The sequence below is a fragment of the Lissotriton helveticus genome, chromosome 7, assembly GCF_964261635.1.
Source record: "Lissotriton helveticus chromosome 7, aLisHel1.1, whole genome shotgun sequence".
Taxonomy (NCBI): domain Eukaryota; kingdom Metazoa; phylum Chordata; class Amphibia; order Caudata; family Salamandridae; genus Lissotriton; species Lissotriton helveticus.
The window spans coordinates 897,296,135-897,315,682 of NC_136068.1; the positions used below are offsets into that span (position 1 = coordinate 897,296,135).

Here is a 19,548-nt window from a genome sequence, read left to right on the forward strand (position 1 = left end):
CCTGCCACGGTCGCTCAAGAACGACAGGCGGCTGTGCAAGAAGTGGCGGACAACACTGCAACAGATCTGTAAGACTAAGTATGCTTGGGGGTTTTCTTTTACGCTGTAATAACCTGGGGCGACAGGTCGGGGGGCCGCTAATTCGGCCGCTACCATGGTACCCCTTCTATTGACTTTCTACGGACCTGTGTCATACACAATTAGGCCCGAGACTCTGACTAGTTCCAGTTTTGGGGTTTGTTCTGGGGAGGAGGGAGGGGCGGAAGGGGGGGGGGGGGTGGGCTCTGTTGATCTTGCGGGGGCACATCTTGTTGGGGTTAGGGAGGTTCTCTCGGGACGGGGGGAGAGAGGGGCTGTGGGGGGGTACGATGTTGCGGGCAGGGCAGGGTGGGGGACGAGGGCGGGGACCAGTATGCCAAGGGACTCCTACAGGTTTCAGATGTTGACTACGGCATGTCGAGCACGACTGCGCTACACGATGCTAAGCTTAGGTCTCTTCGAACTCTCCCAATATGACTGATACACTCAAGGTACTATCTCTCAATGTAAAGGGACTCAACAATCCAATTAAACGTAGAGCTGTTATCTCATACCTCGAACACTCGGAGGCTGATGTCTGCTTATTGCAGGAAACCCACCTCCTGATTAAAGATCTGCACAGAATGCGCTCCCGGGCTTTTCCTCAACAGTACTTTTCCTCTCTCCCGTCTAAGAAAGCTGGGGTGGCCATCCTAGTATCCCGACGTTTCAGAGGCCGGGTGGGAACCAAGGTAGGGGAGATTAAGGGACGCCTCCTGGCCTACTCCTTCCACATAGGGAATAGTGCGCTGACAATAGGCACCATCTATGCTCCCAACACGGGTCAGGAACTATTCCTGAAAACTGCACTCTCCGAGGCACTACAGTCACCTCCCTCTCAGCTACTCATTGGGGGGGACCTCAATCTGGTCATGGACACAAATAAAGACAGGTCTGGGCACCGCTATGGAGATACCGGCGCACTCTCGGAGGCGGGTAGGTCCTGGCTGCTGGAGAGGGGCGTTCTTGATCTCTGGAGGGCGGCACACCCCAACACAGAGCGCTTCACCTTCTACTCCCATGTACACCATACATACGCGCGTCTAGATCACTTCTTAGGCTCTTCGGAGCTGCACCCTCATATCACCGACGTTTCCATTGTCCCGGCAGCCCTTTCAGACCACGACGCGGTGGAGCTGACACTCCGTATACCCAAGGTGCCACGCACTCCTGGCTATTGGCGACTCAATGAACCCATATTGCAGAGGCCGGCCGTTGTTCGACAAATCCATAAATGCATCTCGGACTATCTCGCCACCAATGACACCCCAGCTATCTCAGTGTCGACTCTCTGGGGGGCCTTGAAGGCAGTAGTCAGGGGGGAGCTGATCGCCATCGCAGCTGCTGACGCCAAGATCCGCAAAGAAAAGAGAGCTGACCTCTCAGCACAAGTAGCCGAACTTGAAAGAATTCATAGCCGCACCTGCGCCCCGAGGATCTGGCGTCAGCTGAAGGCCGCAAGGGCTCAACTGGCCGGCATCGATACAGACAGAGCGGAATTTGCCGCTCTTCGCCTCCGCCATACATACTACGTAGGAGGTAACCGCACCGGACGCCTTCTTGCCAGTGCCTTAAAAGCCAAAACTCACCGCTCAAAAATCACCACTCTCCTGGACGACTCCGGTACCACACTCACCGAAGACGCACAAGTGGCTAACGCCTTCCGCTCCTTTTACGCCTCCCTGTATAGCGAGGACAGTGTCTCGCCGACCGACATTGACGCATACTTGCAATCGGCGGACATTACACCGTTATGCCCAGCGACAACGGAAGCCTTAGATGCTCCCATTCGCCCTGATGAGGTCCTGGCCGCCATCTCGCGCCTCCGTCCGCTCAAATCACCAGGCCCTGATGGTTTTTCCTCAGGCTTTTACAAGCTCTTTGGCCACGTACTAGCTCCGGTACTCACGAGATTGTTTAATTCTTTCGAGGGCCCGAGCTCCATTCCGCCGGACATGCTGGCAGCTGACATAGTGGTGTTGCCCAAACCGGGCAAACCCACGACGCACTGCTCTGCGTTCCGTCCAATCTCCTTACTTAACTTAGATTTAAAGCTCTTCACAGGGGTGCTGGCGGCCCGCTTGGGCCCCTGTCTACCGGGTATCCTCGAGCCGGATCAGTCGGGCTTTGTCCCGAACCGCCAATGCAGTGATAACACTAAACGATTGATGCACCTCGTGGATAAATCTCACTTTCAGGTCTCGGACTCGGTGCTTCTAGCCGTCGATGCGGAAAAGGCATTCGACCGTGTCGACTGGACCTACTTACAAAAAGTCCTGCAGCGGTACCAACTGGGCGACCGGTTTCAGGCCTGGATCGCGAGCTGCTACCACCACCCTATGGCCCGGGTCCGGCTGGGCGGCCTAAAGTCGGACCCCTTCGAAATACAACGAGGCACGCGTCAGGGGTGCCCCCTTTCGCCCCTTTTATTCGCCCTGTACGTGGAACCCCTGGCGCAGAAAATTCGAGACAATCCTCGCATTGGTGGTATCTCATTCGGCCATGAACCCCACGTGGTGGGGCTATACGCCGATGACATCATCGCTGCTCTGGACCGACCGTCCAGCTCTATACCTGCTTTCCTGGAGGAATTGGAGAGCTTCGGAGCGGTGTCGGGCTTCAAAATCAACAGGGGGAAATCCTTGATCTTGCCCCTGGGCAAGAACGCCCTTCCTAACACCCCACCACCTGATTTTGGCTGCGACTTACAAACCTCCGCGCAGCTTCCATACCTAGGGATCACTCTTACTGCTTCCACGGACTCAACGGTGACCCTTAATTATAAATCACTTGTCTCCCAAATTCGAGCCGACCTCGCGCGATGGTCAAAACAACCCCTCTCCATGCTGGGCCGCATAGCGGCAATAAAAATGTCAGCCTTGCCCAAGATCTTGTACATTTTCCAGACCCTCCCAGTAATGCCGCCGCCAGGTGCGATTGCTGAATTGCAAAATGCCTTCCACCAGTTCATCTGGGAAAAGAAACGCGCACGTCTGCATAAACAGGTGGCGCACAGACGTATTGATGAGGGAGGCCTCGGGATCCCTGATCTCAGGCAATATTTTCAGGCCTCGCAGCTCCGCTACTTGGTGGAATGGTACAGGCCTGAGTCAGAAAAGAGGTGGCTCTTTCAAGACAGAGCGATGGCTCAGACATCGCTGTGGAAGATCCCATTTCTTGCCCGCCGGCATAGACCGCGATACCTTCTTAAATCTCCGGTTACTCGCACCATCATGAAGACCTGGGACACGGTAGCGGTCAAACGGGGCCTGACAACTTTCCCATCCCCGCTCACTCCGCTCTTTGATAACCCGGAATTTCTGCCGGGCGCCGATCCCCGTGCCTTTCTACAATGGCGGAACACGGACTGCCGCTCGGCCGGCCATCTCTTTGACTTAGAGGGCTTCCTCCCCCTTGCCGAGATCACACACGGCTACGGAGTGAATAAACCTCACATGTTCCAATACTTCCAGCTTCGTCACTGGCTTCTACACCCGGATCGCGCTCCCCTAGTCGCTCGACCGATGACGCAGTTTGAGAAATGGCTGATTACGAAGGACTCGGGTAGGCACCTTATATCGGACCTTTACAAAATGTTATCCCCCGCGGCCGGCCCGGTTAAAACAGCGGGGCAGAGGCGCTGGGAATCGGAGCTCGGAAGGACACTTTCGCCCAAGGAATGGGGGTTCGTATACCATAGAGCGGCACACACCACTCGTAATACTAGCGCCAGGGAGTCGGCGGTGAAACTGGCCATCTACTGGCACCTTACCCCGACAAGACTCAATCAGGGCAATCCTCTTCGAAGCGCTCTGTGTTGGAGGGGCTGCGGTGAAAGGGGCACTCTGACCCATCTCCTGTGGGAATGCAACGCTCTGCAAGGGTACTGGAAAGCGGTATTAGACGATATTGACTCCACCTTTGAAACTGAAATCCCGCGCTTTCCTGCATACACTATCCTAGGGCTACCCAACGCACTCACATTTCCCTTAAAGTCACTACGTGGCAAACAGATGGGCATTGCCATGCAGGCAGCGTCACAACACGTTCTGTCACTATGGGGCTCCACCACATTACCCACCCACACTGGCTGGTTACACAAATTGTGGTTCACACTGGGCATGGAGCGCATCCAAGCCACACTCACACATTCGACTGACTCCTTCCAGAAGACCTGGCAACCGCTCCTGTCCCTCTTATCCAGGGAATTTCACGAAATCACATGCCCAAAATATCTTCGCATTCTACGGCTCACGACACCACCGCAGAACCCGCCACAAACTTAGACACCTTGCTACACACTAGCCCGAGAGTGAACTCAGGGAGACTCCGAACTATTGGCATACTGGCCGGGGTGGGGGGAGGGGGGGAGGGGCTGTTGGGTGAAGGGTGGGGGGTTGAGTTTTTCCTTCTGTTTTGTTTGGTTGTAATTCCCACATGGCATCTTCACCTAAATGTCGGCAATGCAATATTGTGTAGGCGTGATTTATATGCTTCTTGGTTGCCTCTCAGAGAAGACGTGCCTGTCTGTCTCGCTCGCTACATAAACCTACTGCATGCTATTCGCCTTACTATGCCTGTTTTTCTTGCTCTTAAACTCAATAAAACAAATTTGAAATTAAAAACCCATTTTAAGATATTTACTATCTTAATGTATCCCTCCCTTACGCTTGTATTCATTCTCTTTCTTGTTCATACTTCCCATTTGTTCATTGTATATAAAATGAAGAAAAAAATCATTACATGTTTTTTCTCTCATGTGTGCAATTTATACAAATGTTATTTGTATTATTGCTGTCTGAACTCACAATAAAAAATATTTAACAAAAAAAAGGTCTTTAGCACTCACATAAAGACATTTATTGGTCTTGCATCCGTCCGGCACACAAAAGTAGATAACATGTCAAATCATCTGAAACACTTTAATTTAACAATTTGTTATTTAAAGAAAACCACCATTATTTCATGAATATTTAACTAAAACAGTCTGGAGTTCACTAAAGAGGAAAACCGTGCAGAGTAGACATAGCAAAAGATTATAACTGGACCAAATATTAGGGGTCAATGTCAAAAGTAAGAAAACTTGCTAAACAGCAATACCTGAAAATTCTGCACTGTCTCACATATGGCCTCTGCATCCAGGAGATTAAGTTGTTCAAACCTGGGCCGGGCTCGACTATAGCCACAGCCGAGAACATGCCAGTCATGGTCCTTGAATTCTTTGTACACAGCTCGGCCAAGAAGTCCAGTTGCACCAGTGATCAAAGCACGCCGAGAGGGGATGTGAACATCCTCCTAAAAAGAAATTAAAAGAACAGGGACACTTGAGTTTTTGAGTTAACTATATTTAGGCGAGTGCTTTCCCTTTAAAACATCTTGATTGATATTTTAGGTGAAAGTTTTTAAACAAAGCGACTGTGTAAAACAAAATTGCCTTTAGTTAAGCTACATCTGAATTCTGTGCTTGTCGTGAAAGCAGATATTTTTCCTGACTGAATTTCCATACTAACTAATTAAAAATAAGTATCAATTTTCTTGCCAGTGACATCATAGATTATAACTAGATCGATTCTATGTAAGTTCACAATACTGTCTCACAGTCCCCTGTGACTATACCAAAAGCTTAGAAATTCTGTTATGGGTTTGTAGGAACCTGGCTCTGTACATACTATACCAAAATGAGGTATGGTGTGCACAGAGTCCAGTGGAACCCAAAAGGTAGGCAGAGGTAAAGTACATAGCACCTCACTCTCTATTTGTGGTAGTGTGGTCGAGCAGTAAGGCTTTATCAGAGGACAGTATTAAGCATTTGTTGTACACACTCAGTCAGCAAATTAATTCACACACTCAGACTGAACTTCAGACCAATTGTTTTTGTATAAAAATATTCTTTTAAATCTTTTATTTTTCTGGAACCAAGCAAGCCTGGCACAGGTAAGTGATGTTTACATATAAGTAAATATACAATTTGTAAACAGTTTGAATTGCAATTGTAAATGTACTTTGATTTAATTACAGTAGTGTTACTAATAATGCAATCCTTTTCAGAATACAGTACATATACTTTGTATAGGATTTTAGCAGCATATCAGGCAATTTACTTTTTAGATAACTTTTCTTACACAGTGCAGTATACATGAATACTGCACTGGACATTTCCTGTGTACAGGTAAGTAAAAGCATTTTGGTTATTTAGTTACAGTTTTAAAGGATTTCTTAGGTTTTCCAACTCCACACTTAAAAACCTTTCATAGAAAACAGTCAATGTTATCCTATGGAGGAAAATAGTGTTATTGGTTCAAAGGTACGTCGTTTGTTGTGGGAGTTGGTATTCTGGGGCTAGACTCAGGGGTCCGCCATTGTCATGGATGCACTCTTGTTACACCCTCAGCGGCATTAGGGCGGCCAGGTGCGGAGTGCTGAGGCACACTGTTAAGCAATAGGGGATAGGAGGCCTCCAGTTGGTGGCTGCTTACGAGCAGGCCACTGGCTTGTGGGAGCAAAGCTCCTGGACTTGAGCTCAGGGCAAATGGGGGTTTAGGTCAGCACAAAAGATGCACCCTCAGCGGCACTGGGGCAGCCGGGTGCAGAGTGCTGCTTTTTAGTCGGAAGCCGTGTAGCTTTCAATGGGGAGTATCCGGTTTGCAAAAGCACTGCAGGCTCGAGGACAAAGGTCTTCTTGGTGCCACCACCACTTGGAGAGGTAAGTTGGGATGTTGGGCATTGGTTAGGTACCGTTGGTTGGGCCACCAAAGGCCGTGGGGCGTCGGGTGCAGGGGTGCCTTTTAGGTTTGGATCTTCTTCCAGCTCCTGGTAGGGGTTGGTGAGACCTTCCGGTTTAAGGATAGAGGCGTCGGCTGGAGGCAGGTCAGGGGTCGCCGGATCTCAGGTCAGGATCGCCGGGGTGACCTCCTCTTGATGTTGGGCCACTCGAACTCGGCCGTGGGCGTCTGATGCAGAGTGGTGCAAACTCGTGGATCCTTGCGGAGCTGGAGTCTGTTTGAACAAATCCGGTGTTCTCGGGAGACAGAGTCTTTGGGATTGAAGGCAAGCTGGTCCTCCGGGTTTCTCGTGGTTGCTGGCTGCAGGACGCACCGGGATTTCGCTGGAATAGGTTCGAGGTGGGGACAGGCCGGTAGAGCTGGGGACAAGTCAGTGGGCGTTCTCCTCTTGTAAGCTTCAGCACGGCTGTTCGGTCCTTCTTATTTTCTTCTTGTAGGTTCTTGTCTGAGGAAGCAAGGTTGAGGTACTGGGTTTTTAAGAACCGGCACAGAACCGGTAAACCAGCGGTGCCAGGGAATCAACACCCAGAGACCTCGGGTTCTTCCTGATCCAGACCTACAGAAACTCAGAGTCTTCTAGGTGAAGTCAAAGATTAGTTTATTGGCTGCAACCAAGGTAACAAGTGTCCTAGAAGTACAATACGGATATATTCTCAGGAGACTGCACACTTTTGCAAAGTCAGGCTTCTCTTCTTATACACAATTTTGGGCTCCAGACAAAACATTCTTGGTTGTAAAGTAAATCGTTAACATACTTTTAGTACAAAGAGAAAGCAGAGTCATGATGACATGTCCATATTTCACTTCGTGCTGCCTACAACAAATCATTTGGCAAGGCCCAACATTTCATCAGATATCACTGGACCCTAATAAAAACAGGCACCTCCCCACCATAAAGTAAGTGAAGCAAAAGAGTGGAGATAGATGTGAGCGAGATATGGCAGGTGTGCGCGCTGAAATGGTTTTATGGTTTGTTGAGCCTAGATGCTATCTTGCTCGGCCACTGGGAGGGAACTGACCTAACGAGTTCGGCCTGGGGCAATGGTTCCAACTTGTACAGGTCATGGAAAAGTCGATTAAGGAGTATGTGTCCTTGCGGAATCAAATTCAACTGGATTAAGGCCTATGTAAAGGGCAACATATAAATGGGAGCCACGGGTTCAGAATGTAAATGACGATTTCGAGGTGAAATCGTCACTCGAATATGCTGAAAATATATGTACATGATGTACTCGTCATTCTCGGTCTTTTGATACCAAATTCGTCATGTTTCGACGAAGTTTTAATTCTCGAGTCCAGAATAATTATACGAATCCAGATTTTCAGAACCTCAGAATCCAGATTTTCAGAACCTCAATCCCTCCTTTTGCCCTTACATAGGCAATTAATCTATTCTCATGTTAGTCTGAGTCCAGATCTATATTCCTAAAGTCATTGAGATGTTGCTGTAACATCATTCTAGTACTTAGTTCATCTCTTGACACAGGCTTCCTTACACATGATGTAACACAGAGGCCACATATTGCAGGAGCACACTGTATGCACAGACAGAACAGGAAAAGAATGGCTAAGACCATCCCAATGACCATCAGAATTTTCCATCCCCAGGCAGATATCAGTTCCCAGAACCATCCCATTAACGACCAATCTCCTTTATCCACATGGATAGATTCAGAAATCTTATGTAGTTTGGAGATGGCCCTGTACACGGTTGGAGCATTATCTGGGATGAAAATGCAACAACTAGACTGGATCAATTTGCATACTCCACCTCGGTCTGCAAGTATAACATCTAAAGCGACCCGGTTTTGAAGGGTCATAAGTCGATCCTACTGGAGCTCAGCAGTCAAGTTACTAAGGGCACCAGCAGTTTCAGTCACGGTGGACTCAACTACCCTTGTTAATTGCCTTATGTTTCTACTGTTAGCCATGGATCCCCAGAACGGCAGAAAACCCTTTGCAAAGTCCCCAAATTCTTGACCTGCAGTGTCTTCTTTACTCAAGACACCTCTAACTACCCTTGTCCGGTGGTAATCCGCCGCTGCTGTGTAGGTGGGAGGTAACAGGAATGAAACAAAACATGAGCCCGAGAAGTCAGGGGGCAACCATGTATAGGCTCTATCATGGCAGATGAAATAAGTACCCTTAGCGGCTAAAAACGCAGGGGAAGTCTGGGATCCAAAAACATACGTTTCTGTACAGATACTCTTCCCTAGCTGAGCTCTGGGATTCTTGCTAACACCTTGCAGACACAGGTGACCTTGATGGGGTACGATCCAGATAGGGGACGATCTTTTGGCTTGCTGTTTCTCACTTAACGTAGTGCCATATCCGGTCACGTTCCAACCTACATATGCAAGTATCTCATCATCCGGAGTATCTTCATAAGAAGTTACTTCCTTGATCATGTCAACTATACCTTTGACTAGGGCGCTAGTCTTGAGGTTGTCTTTTACAGAACGTAGGGGTTGGATTTCTCGTGCATATATGAACATTGTCCTATATGCCCATACTGAACCATTGTGACTAAATGGCAGGACCAAATAGGGGATACCTTTATCAGTTGTGTGAGGCATGAGGCCGCACACCCAACAGATAGTTGTGTTCATTACAAGTTGGTGTTGGTGTAATAACTGAACAAAGGAGTTATTAACGAACTCTAATCTCCTATTTGATTCGTAGTCAGGCAGAGGGTGAAAAGAATGAGAGGAAACAGTAGGAGGAGGTATGGGTGATGCAGTGGGCGCAAATGTTACATGGAAAGAGAATAAAACATAACTTATCAAAAAGATCATTACGCTGGATAGCATAAAAATACACAATATTATAAAACTTTTCTTTGTCATCGTGTTACACAGTCTCTGCTTAAAGTTCATTGGTTTGGCAGGTCTCTCCACATCCGGAAACTCCATCCTCTCTAAAGTGCTGCCCGCGGTGGGAGGTTGCTTCTGCTAAAGGATGCTTCCGTCAGTCTAGGACAACTCCCTTGGACTGACCAGAACTACCGACCTAACGTCGTCAGCTGCACCAAAAAGACTTTAATCAACCGCGGCCCTAGCAGCGGAACCCGGATGGCGGTTCGAAAAAACAAAAATAAGCAAGTTACCTAGATGGGAGATCTGCACTTTCAAAAAGAGTACTTGGGAGGAAAAAGATATATTTATTTGTCCATAGGTCTTGGTCTCAAATCATAAAAAGGAATCACTTTTGTTAGTTCGTTTTTCTAGGTCGCAAATTGTAACGTCTTTTCCCTGGTACTGTCTGGTCCTGAAACAGCAGTTCAGGCTCCAAAGAGTTCAATTGTTCTGATGGTGGCACAGTCTCTTGAAAAATGTTCTCGCTTTCACATTCAGGGTTAGTTCCTTTTACACGGTCATCGCTGAAAGGTATGACACGTGGCACAGTTGTAAGCTCTGGGTCAGTGACACCCTTCTGGACCCACTGGTCATGTGGCGGAGGTGAAGGGATTCTTTTGCAGTGGACCCCGTGGATCCAGTTGGCCTTCCCCTCCACTCGAACGGCTGACCTCGTAGAAAGAAGGACGAGATGTGGCCCGGTCCACCTGGGCTGGTCGTTCTTTGTTCTCTGAAAGTTTTTCACGAGAATCCAGGATCCAGGGACAATGGAGTGACCTGGAGTCTCAGAGACCGGAGGCAGGGTGTTGTGGACCTGTTGATGCAAAACACGCAATTTAGCCGTCAATTCATACAAGTAATCAAGCAAAATAGGGTGTTGCAGCTCGCTGAACTTCGTGGGCCTAGGCACTCCCCATATGTTGGCTGGCCGGCCAAAGACAATTTCATAAGGGCTGAGTTTCACTCGCGAATGCACAGTCATTCTGGTGGATAGGAGTGCTAAGGGTAGAGCGTCAGGCCATTTAAGACCTGTGCTCGCTTGGATTTTGGCCAATTTAAGTTTTAAAGTGCCATTGTAACATTCTACTAATCCAGCTGATTGGGGGTGATTTGCAGCGTGGAACTTCTGCCTAATGCCTAGCCCTTCACACACTCTTTTCATCACACGACCCACAAATTCACTTCCGTTGTCAGACCAGACCATTCTAGGCATTCCAAACCTGGGGAAGTACTCTTTCACAAGGGCTTTTGCTGTGGACAAGGCAGTATTGTCTTTTAGGGGATAGGCTTCTACCCATCTTGAGAAGGCACAAACAACAACGAGCACGTATTTTAAGTTGTTGCACCTCTCCATGTGTATGAAATCTAGCTGCAAAACCTCGAACGGATACGTAGGAGGTGCAAAATGACCAGCTGGAGTTGGGGTTCCCCTACCAGGATTGTGCTTCAGACATACCATGCAATTCTTGACAACATTCTCTGCACACTTGGGAATCCCTGGATTCTTCCACACTGGGGCCAACAACTCGCAAATCCCTTTCACGCTGATATGAGCCATTCCATGAGCCATTGTAACCACTGCAAGCACATATGCATCGGGTAACAACCATCTCTGATGCTCTGCCAATTCAACCCAACAACCATTTGCATCCATTCTCCCTGTACTCTCTCTCCACGTGCTCAACTCTTTCTCTGTGGCCTCAGCTTGGATGGACTTCACACTCTATCGTGTCCTCACATATTCCAACCTCACCAGTCCATCTTTCAGGGCCTGCAGCATACATTCGGCTCATCACATTCTTTGCCGTTTTTTTAGCGATCTCATCAGCAAACGCGTTTCCACGACCAACATCATCAGTCACCTTCTTGTGAGCACTACATTTCACAATCGCCATTTGCAGAGGCAAGGTCAGTGATTCAAGAAGCTCATTCATCAACTGACCATGCTGAATCTTAGCTCCATGCAAAGTCAGGAATCCACGTTCTCTCCACAATCGTCCAAAGCTGTGAGCCACTCCAAACGCATACTGACTATCAGTGTAGACAGTCACTCTCATTCCTTTAGACAATACACATGCTCTCGTTAGTGCAACTAATTCTGTGGCTTGAGCTGAACCATGTGGTATTCGTGCAGTTTCAACAATTGTGTGCAAAGTTGTGACAGCATATGCTGCAGTCACGTTACCATTTGGGAGCTTAAAGCATGAACCATCCACCCATAATGTACCATCACATTCAGCAAGAGGAGTGTCAAATAAATCCACTCTCCCTTTTGTCTCTTCCTCTGTTGTAAGGAAACAATCGTGCTGTTCTAAAGCATCTGATTCCTCTGCAATTGGTAACAACGTGGCTAGATTTAAGGTACTGCACCTTTTTATGTGCACATGGCTCGCTAGCAGCGTTAATTCGTAACTGGACAGTCGAGCACTAGTTAAGTGGTGTGTCTTGGTCCTATTTAACAATGTGTCTACTGCATGCGGGACCATCACGATTAGTGTATTATTCATTACTAGACCTGCAGACTGTCGAATAGAAACAGCTGCTGCTGCTGTGGCCCTTAAACAACTTGGCAATGCTTTAGCTACCAGATCCAAAGTTGACGAAAAATAGGCGCATGGCCGCTGTCTACCTCCGAATAACTGAGTCAACACAGACAATGCACAGCCCTCCTTCTCGTGGACATACAATGTGAAAGGCTTACTGTAGTTGGGGGTACCTAACACAGGAGCCGAACATAATGCTGTGCGTAATTCGAGAAAACTTTTCTGACACTCTTCAGACCAAGGAATGGGATTGGGTGTATTTTTACATGTTAATGCCACCAAGGGTTTGGCCAATAACGAAAAATTTGGAATCCACTGTCTACAGTACGATGTAATGCCCAAGAAAGCACGCACTTCTCTCTGTGTTCTTGGCACACTCAATTTCGCTATTGCCTGAATTCTTTCTGGGGTCAGTTTCCTTCCCTCCTTCGATAAGAGGTGACCTAAGTAGGTCACTTCTTGTCGGCAATATTGAAGCTTGGAAAGTGACACCTTGTGACGCAGATCACACAGATGACGCAATAATGTCAATGTGGCCTTCTTACAAATGTTCTCAGTGTCTGCAGCAATGAGCAAATCGTCCACATACTGTACAAGAGTGGCACCTTTAGGCAAAACAATCGTGTCAAGCTGTGTTTTCAGGGCTTGACTGTATATTGAGGGGCTTTCACAGTAGCCTTGAGGAGCGCGTTTAAAGCGGAAGCTTCGACCTCCTAAACTGAAGGAAAAAATGTCCCTGCTCTCCTCAGCAATTGGGATGCTGAAGAAAGCATTCTTTAGGTCAATCACCGAAAACCATGAAGCAGAAGCTGGAATCATAGTCAATAATGTGGGAATGTCGGGGACAACTGGGAATTGTGGCACAACTATCTTATTCACTTCTCGAAGATCAATCACGAATCTGTACACAGGTGGCTGAGAAGGGTCAGTTTGTTTTAAAACAGGTAGAACAGGACTATTGCAAACATTGCCTCGTGTTTCTTCAATCACATCCTTTTCAATCAATTCGTAAACAATCGCTAGCAAAGCTTTTTCACCCTCATTAGATATTTTGTATTGGGGAATTCGTGGCATTTTGACGTTGGCTTTCAATGTCACAACATATGGTGGAATTTCTAAAAGACCTACATCATTAGGACCAGTAGCCCAAAGAATATCTGGGAGAAGTGACAATTCTGCTGGAAGTGCATCTCTCGACAAATACATGGGAGAAACTACTTTCTTACCTAAAGTAAGTTATACTCCTGAAGGAGAACAGTACAAAGTCGCATACAATCTTTTTAACAAACCCAATCCTAGCAAATTTTCACCACAAACTGTTGTCAGAATAAGGGGTGCTTCGAATTCACAAGGACCAACAGAAAGAGATAAAGGGTCAGAAATCGGATTTCTAACTGGGGCGCCAGAAAAACCTACAGAAACGTTCATTTCGCCAGACAAAGGTGCGCCAGGGAGTTTGGAGTGCATACTAGAACTCTTTGTAGCACCAGTATCCAACAGAAAAGGTTCTGACACACCTGATGTAATCACCTCAACGTAAGGTCCACTATGATCTACTGGAACTGAAACAACTCCCTCTCTTTGTCTATGGCTGTCCTAGCAATCGTTATTCTCCCACTGCTCATTTTCTGTGTAATAATCATCAACGTAGTATTGAGCTGTCCTATCAGATACGTTATTTTGCTGATCAAACCTGTTCATAGAGTTTTGTGGTGGAAGGGGACGTGTGTCCTGAGGGGCGTTTCCACGCCCTCTACCTCTAGGTGCTTGCTGACTGCCACGACCTCTAACACCAGAAACTCCATTCGCACGTTGTAATAGAATAGGACAATTATACTTGAAATGACCCTCTTGTTTGCAATATAAACACTGGTTGGGGCCTACAGAAACACGGGGTTGAGTATACTCGAATCTTTGCGAGTTTCTCTGATAATGTTGAGGCTGCTGAAAAGTATTTTGGTAGTGATTCTGACCATTATTATTTTGATTACCACCACCACGTGGCGGATAGGCTTGCTGTAGCAAAACCTTCGTTTTTAGTTCTCTAGTTTTCTTTTCTACTCTATCTTTCTCATCTTTGTCTCTATTTTCGTAATATTGTGCAGTGGCCAATATCTGGGCTGAAGATGAGACTGCCCAAGAACTTTCTGAATCTTTTAATTTTTTACACAATTCTGGAAGCAGATTGTGCACGAATTTATCGACAAACAATCTCTGACCACCTTCTGTGGTCATATCTTGACCGCTGTGGTCAACGAATGTTTCTTCAAACCTGGTGAAGAAATCTGAAACAGTTTCTTCTTTCTTTTGCTTGCATGCAGACAACTTATCCCAATTTACGCGTATTGCAGGCATTATCGTTTTCATGTAATCTACTATTTTACCAGGGAGTTCTGCTATCAAAGGCTCAGGCTTCCTCCATTAATCCAAAAGGTTTACTTTTTGGAGAAGATTTAATACGTATCAACCTTTACCGCTTTAGATAGAGCGCATCAAAACATGAAAAAAGTTTTTAACTACAACAGCAACCTTTTTGTAAGGGCTGGAAGAAGGGGGCAGTCTTTCGGCCGCTTTAATCGACGAGCACTTGTCGACTACACCCCTCAAAGTGAGTACTCCTTCCCCTTCCCTTTCTTTGAATCCAAAAGTGGGTGGCAGACTAAGATTCGTTTACCACAATTGGAAAATTATCACACAAGATCCCTGGGTTCTGAACACCGTTCAAGGTTTTTGTATAGATTTCACCCAAACTCCAATACAGTACTCTCTTCCAAGACCGACACCCCTTACACTAGATCAAGAAAAAAATCATAGAAGAAGAAATTTCCTCAATGCTAAAAAAAAAAAAAAAAAAAAGAAGCAATTCTAGAGGTACCCATGGAATTTATGACATTCATAAGTACTCTCTTCCTTGTGGAAAAGAAAGACAAGGGTTGGAGACCGGTTATAAATCTCATGGAACTCAACAAATTCCTTGTCTACCGTCATTTCAAGATGGAGGGCATCCATCTTCTCAGAGACCTCTTACTAGAAGGAGACTGGCTCGTCAAATTAGATCTGAAGGACGCCTACTTTACAATTCCCATGACAAAGGAACACCAACCCTTTCTTCAGTTCATTTGGAAAAACCATCTCTTTCAATTTCAGGCTCTTCCCTTCGGCCTCTCTTCTGCCCCATGGTGTTTCACCAAGGTAATGAGAGAAGTTGCCTCATGTCTAAGAGAAAAGGGATTTGTCTCATCATTTACTTAGACAACATCCTGATTCTTTCTCAAGACTATGCTCAAATCATCAAAGATCTGAAGACAGTTATAGACCTCTTAGATAATCTGGGTTTTATCATAAACGGGGGAAAAATCCATTCTAGTCCCCTCAAAGAAGATGGAGTTCCTGGGCTTCACAGTAGACACAACAGAATGTCTTCTCCTTCTCCCTCCCAAGAAGATTGCCAAAATAAGAAAGGAGATAAGACATGTATTGAAACAAGAATATCTCTCCCTAAGAGAACTAGAAAGACTTCTAGGCCTTCTATCTTCCTCCATTCAGGCAATTTTTACGGGACCACTGAATTATCGAGCCCTTCAGAGAATAAAAGCAAGAGCTCTCAGGTCAGGTCTTTGGTACGGAGATCGAATTTCCTTAAACCCAGATGCAATCTTAGAACTAACATGGTGGTTAGACAAACTAGATGTATGGAATGGGAGAGCGATCTTTGGTTCAGCACCAGATTTTATTCTAGAATCGGAGGCCAGCCTTCATGGCTGGGGTGCTTGTCTACAGAACCAGAACACTGGAAGAATTTGGTCCCAACAAGAGTCCCTGCACCACATCAATTATCTAGAATTAACTGCAGGACTTTATGCTCTAATGAGCTTCAAACGCTTTCTTCAAGGAAGATCAGTCATATTGAAAATGGACAATATGTCTGCCGTTGCTTACATAAACCATCTAGGAGGGACCAAGTCAGAAGACCTCTCCAATCTAGCAAAGAAGCTTTGGTTTTTCTGCCTAGAACACAAAATCTCTCTGAGAGCAGAATACCTTCCAGGGAAATCCAATCTTTGCGCAGATTGGAATTCAAGATTCATCTTGGATTACAGCGACTGGAAGCTCAACACTTCTGTTTTCAACTCCCTCAATCATTTCTGGGGCCCATTCCAAATAGATTTATTTGCGAGCAGATTGACTACCCAATTGATATCTTATTTCAGCTGGATGCCCGATCCTGGTGCTCTAGCAGTGAATGCATTTCTCCAACCTTGGGTAGGGATCAACGCTTATGCCTTCCCTCCATTTGCAATGATCCAGAGACTCCTTCAGAAAGTGAGACAAGAACGATCCTCAATTGTCCTAGTAACTCCTTTTTGGCCATCCCAAGCATGGTTCCCAACAGTTCTAGAACTAACCTATGATTTTCTCTTCCTAATTCCTCCTCTGAAAGATCTTCTTACAGACTCAGACGGACAAATTCACCCTCTTGTTCAGACAGGGAATTTGAACCTTCTTGCTTGGAAGGTGTCAGGAGATCTAACGATCTCGCTAGACTTTCGTCATCAGCTTTAACTCTCCTTGGAGAGTCATGGGCCCCTGGAACACATCACCGGTACAACAACATTTGGAAAGTCTGGTCACGTTGGTGCTTGGAAAGGGACTTCGATCCGGTGGAGGCACCTATTGTTGATATAGTTAATTTTCTTGGAGAACAATTCGATAGAGGTTCAAGTTACAGATCTCTCAATTGTTTTACATCTGCTATTTCTGCAGGACATTCTCTAATTAAAAATAAAACGGTAGGTAAAAATCCTATTATTTGAAGAATACTTAAAAGTATCAGACTTAGAAGAACTCCTCAACCTAGATATCAATCTCTTTGGGATGTTAATGTAATTCTTGACCTTTTTTGTTCTTGGCCAGTTAATTCTCTTCTCAGCAGGAAGAATCTTTCTATCAAATTAGCTACTCTTCTTTGCTTAATTTCATGTAGAAGAGTCTCTGATGTTAAAAGCTCTAGATATTTCTTTTAGATCTTACGATATGTTTGGAGTCAAATTTGAAATACATAGAAGAACTAAAACCATGTCAGATTCTATTTTCTATCCTCGTTTTGATACTTACACTAAACTCTGTGTTGTTCAATGTATGAAAGAATATGATGTGAGAATGAACTCTCTTCGTCCTTTGAATGTATCTCAGTTACTCATCTCTTTTGTTAAACCCCATAAAGGAATTTCTTCTACCTCTATTGCTGGATGGGTTAAAACAGTCATAAAAATTACTGGAATCAATCTGAATATTTTTAAACCACATTCTATTAGAGGCGCAATGGCCAGTAAGTAATTCTGGTCAGGTGGTAAGTTAGATGATATTCTAAAGGCTGCTGATTGGTCTAATTCTAGAACCTTTGCTCATCATTATTGCAAATATGTTTCTCACATGTCTGATGTTGTGTTGTTTTACATGGCTACCAACATGCATAATGGTAGCCTCCGGTCTTGTAATGAAATTGCGATTCTCCTATTAACATGACCAGAGAATCTGGATTTCATTAAAGACACGGAGGCTAACATTATCCCTCCCACCCTTCCCTGGGTGGTTGATTAAATGATATAATATATATATAATATATGTTATGATTTGCTTATTTTAATTTTTTACTTACAAACAAACATTCTTTTCCTTTGCAGGATTACTTACATCCTTTCCTTTGTCAGGAATTGTTATTTAGATGATTGTTTATTATTCTTGTCCTTAATACTTTTATTGGGATTTATTAACAACCTTTCTTTACCTTGCAGATAACTTGTCTTCTTGATTTCACACCTGTGGATCAATCGTGGATGGTGTATTCTTCCGTCATCCTTCTTCAAGTTTGATGTTTCATTGGATTTGTTTGGACTTTTCCTTTTTCATTGTCACCACATTTAAAAGAGGCTGATTGCCTAGTGATTCATGCTATTGTGGATTCATATGTATTCTAAGTTGGAACTTTTGCTTTATGACATATGCGGCTATGCTTGGACTGCATTAAAAGTTGTATGCATAATGTTAGCCTCCGTGTCTTTAATGAAATCCAGATTCTCTGGTCATGTTAATAGGAGAATCGCAATTTACGCGGATTGCAGGCATTATCGTTTTCATGTAATCTACTATTTTACCAGGGAGTTCTGCTATCAAAGGCTCAGGCTTGGCACCACCAACTTGTCGGGCATCTGCAGCGGTAATATTAGCCCATGTGTCACCTAATTCCTGGTCATGATCTATATGACGAATTTTACCCCATAAAGGCTGTGGAACAACATTCCCAAATAACATATCGATATCGGCTAAATTCATTATACATGACCCAGCAGTTTGTGACAACTCTTTATAGTACCCTGCAGGATTTTTACGCGGATCTGGTAATGTTTGTTTGAGTGCTAAAACTTCAGCTCGCTTCCATGGGACATGTACCCATACACGCTGAAAGTGTGGCAGAATAGGTGGGACAGCAGTCGTGTCACCCTCTCTCCATTGTGGGGGAACTTCTCTCATAGGGTATTGTCGCGCCTTTTTCCTACTGGATGTATTATGCTCAGATTGTGACTCAGAACTGCTCCCCTTACTCCGATATGATAACAACATTTCAACTGCTTTCTCCACATCTGGACCTACAATCATACCCTCTCCGAACTTAAACCGTACACGACACATCTCTCCTGGGATGCATTCCTGATCATTGTCTTCTAAATCCTCGCAAAGGAAAACACACATCTGTTCGAAAACATATCTCTGTGTCGCTGCTTCCCATTGATGGAAGACTTCCATGACAGACTGTACATCATATTTTACGGTGTCCATGACCCATTTCCGTGCTAAACTATTCAGTGAATCTCTCTCTTGATAATCAGGTAGTTGACTTCGCAACTGCCTTCTTCCCATGTTAGGGGTCGTGGTAGGCGACCCAAAAAGAGGTAAAAGAAGGTTAGTAACAGTGTTGGCCATTTTCTGCCGAATGGAAGGTGAAACTGAAGGACAAACAGATGGAAAAACGGGGTGAGATAAGGCAGGGGCAGAGATAGCAGAAGAGGTATCAGGGGAAATAGAGGGGGCACTAGGCAAAATCGTAGAGGGAACATTAGGAGACGTAAAAAGTACAGTAGGCAAAATTGTAGAAAACACAGGTGAAACAGAGGTGGTCGGTGGGCCTGGAGGAGGCTGCACCAAAGAAGTAGGAGCCAGCTGAAGAACAGCTGGTGGGTGCTGTGGAGGAGCAGGAGTCGTAGTTTGCGCAACTAAAGGTTGCGGGGGTGC

The 19,548-nt window shown here is 45.6% G+C and overlaps 1 protein-coding gene across 2 annotated transcripts in view; it reads right to left on the reverse strand.

Moving 5' to 3' along the window:
• Positions 1-19,548, reverse strand: part of MAT2B (methionine adenosyltransferase 2 non-catalytic beta subunit) — a 428,529-nt gene that overhangs the window by 245,434 nt on the left and 163,547 nt on the right. For both annotated transcript variants that reach the window (XM_078653399.1, XM_078653398.1), the window contains exon 2: positions 5,179-5,373. In XM_078653399.1, coding sequence (XP_078509525.1) covers positions 5,179-5,373 — 195 coding nt within the window. The remainder of the gene's footprint in view (positions 1-5,178; positions 5,374-19,548) is intronic.